The 2,744-nt window shown below is 37.3% G+C and overlaps 1 protein-coding gene across 1 annotated transcript in view; it reads left to right on the forward strand.

Annotated features, from left to right (window-relative positions):
* MAP4K5 (mitogen-activated protein kinase kinase kinase kinase 5) overlaps window positions 1–2,744 on the forward strand; it is a 119,324-nt gene that overhangs the window by 44,503 nt on the left and 72,077 nt on the right. The window contains exon 7 of the mRNA XM_005867917.2: window positions 184–239. Coding sequence (XP_005867979.1) covers window positions 184–239 — 56 coding nt within the window. The remainder of the gene's footprint in view (window positions 1–183; window positions 240–2,744) is intronic.

A 2,744-nucleotide genomic window follows, 5' to 3' on the forward strand; every position in this document is an offset into this window, starting at 1 on the left:
CCCTACTGGGGATGTGCCCGCAACCAAGGTACATGCCCTTGACCGGAATCGAACCTGGGACCCTTGAGTCCGCAGGCTGACGCTCTATCCACTGAGCCAAACCGGTTAGGGCAATAGTAGACTATTTTTAATCTGATGTATTCAAATGTATTACAATGTGGTCTTTTTTTTTTTTCTTTCTAGTTACTGGACCATTATCAGAATTGCAAATAGCCTATGTATGCAGAGAAACTTTACAGGTACTACATTTACTTATGTAGCTAATAGGCAGTTCTCCTTTTACAATTGAAAACTATAAAATGGTGATGTGCACAAAAAAGTTTGAAAACCAATCTTTTTCTGTTAACTTCTCATATTGTAATTCTGTAAGCGTAGTTATTTCTTTCATGAATGATTGATAGGAATTCTTTTAAGCTGATGCTGATATACACAGTGGTCTTTGCCATTTTTTCCCCAAAAGAAAATAAATTAGCATAACAATTACCCAGAATGGTATCTGGAAATCCTAGTTCTGTGTGATATTAATAAGAATCATTGATAGCTAAATCTATTTTTATTTTTTGTAAAGAATTTTTGTGAGTTTATTTGAGCAGAATCTTTTTTCTAAAAGCTTGGGAAATATCGTATTATGCAGACGTTTCTTTATTTCAAATCTGTGAGTGCTTTTAATATGTTAAAGTAGGTTGTGAATCTTCCATAGTATACAGTATGCAGCATTTATCCCAGTATATCTATCTTTTCAGTGTCCTGAAAGACTACTCATTGAGAAAATTAGCAATTCACAGTTTTGTTCATATACTTTAAAGCATTTAAAAAAGGAAGAGGGTTATTAAGTTGTAGTGCTTGTGTTTTTTATTTTGTTAATTTACAACTGATCATTATTAATTGATGCTTCTATCCTTACATTTCCTAGATTATATAGTTTGTTCAGAATGTAATAAATGGTTCTGTGTGTTCTTCCATATAGAGGAGATTGACCTGATTTCAGAGAAAGCTCTAGTCATTTTAAAAAGATTTGGTTTCCACATGCTTTAAAAGACATACCATGTTAAATCTTACTGTTAGATATATGAAAGAAATATATATATATATATATATATATATTTCTTTTATATATCTAACAGTAAGATTTAACATGGTATGTCTTTTAAAGCATGTGGAAACCAAATCTTTTTAAAATGACTAGAGCTTTCTCTGAAATCAGGTCAATCTCCTCTATATGGAAGAACACACAGAACCATTTATTACATTCTGAACTATTTCTTAACATTCACATAACATAGAAATCTCTTTGTATCCACATACAGTACAAAGCTAATCATATACTCATAGCAAAGAATTATTGACAGAATAAATTTTTTATATTTTAATTTGCAAAGGTCATTGCTTGTATAGTAATGGACAGAGTACAGAATGGAAACAGTAACTTGCATTTGCATTCTTGCTCTGGTTTATGACCATAATTTCTTCTATAGTTCTAGTTCCTCAAGGATAAAATGACTCTGGAAGAAATGGCCTCCAAGATTAGTTCCAATTTTAAAATTTTATTATTTTCACAAATTTTCACCTCTGTCTGAATGGTTAAAGAAGGTGTGACACACACACACACACACACACACACAATATTATCCTATCTAATAAAGAGGGAATATGCTAATTGACTGCCCCGCCCTCAAAGATGGCAGCACCCACAGCCAATAAGGAGGGAATATGCTAATTGACTGCCCCACCCTCAACGATGCTAATTGACTGCCCTGCCCTCAAAGATGGTGGCACCCACAGCCAATAAGGAGGGAATATGCTAATTGAATGCCCCACCCTCAAAGATGCTAATTGACTGCCCTGCCTTCAAAGATGGCAGCGCCCACAGCCAATAAGGAGGGAATATGCTAATTGACTGCCATGCCCTCAAAGATGGTGGTGCCCACAGCCACAAGATGGCTGCGCCCAGTCCCCTCAGCCCTGCTGGGGCGGCAGGCACATGGCAAGGCCGAGCTTGCCCCCAGGCAGGCCCGGCTACTCCGCGTGCCTGCCTCCAGAATCCCCCAGTCCCCTCAGCCCCCCATTCCCCTGATCAGCGGGTCACCTCCTGCCCCTGAGGGCTCCTGGACTATGAGAGGGGGCAGGCCGGGCCGAGGGACACCCCCCCCCCCCAGTGCATGAATTTTCATGCACTGGGCCTCTAGTTCAATCATAAAAAGAGGGAATCCTGTCATTTGTGACAACACGAATGAAATTGGAGAACATTTTGCTAAGTGAAATAAGCCAGGAACAGAAAGACAAATAATACTACATGATCTTACTTATCTGTAGAACCTAGTTGAACTTACAGATACAGAAAGTAGAATGGTGGTTACCAGGGTCTGGGCAAAGTTGGGGAAGAAAAATGGGGAGATGTTGATCAAAGAGTATAAAGTTGCAATAATATAGATTGATTAATTACTAATGTATAGCGTGATGACTAAGGTTAATACTGCTATACTGAAAATACGCTAAGAATAGATTTCGGGTGCTCTCTTCACAAACATAGCAACTATGTGAGGAGATGATATGTTAACTACTTTGACTCAAGTAATCAAGTTATCATGTACACCTTAAATATAGGTGTCCAAAAAATGTATACACACACTTTGAATAATTACAAAGGCAGTTTTTATTAAAATACATTTTATTTTCAAAATTGAGCCATTAGCTGTTAAAATGTGTATACATTTTTGGGGGACACCCTGTATATACAGTTTTAT

The sequence above is a fragment of the Myotis brandtii genome, unplaced genomic scaffold (assembly GCF_000412655.1).
Source record: "Myotis brandtii unplaced genomic scaffold, ASM41265v1 scaffold253, whole genome shotgun sequence".
Lineage (NCBI taxonomy): Eukaryota > Metazoa > Chordata > Mammalia > Chiroptera > Vespertilionidae > Myotis > Myotis brandtii.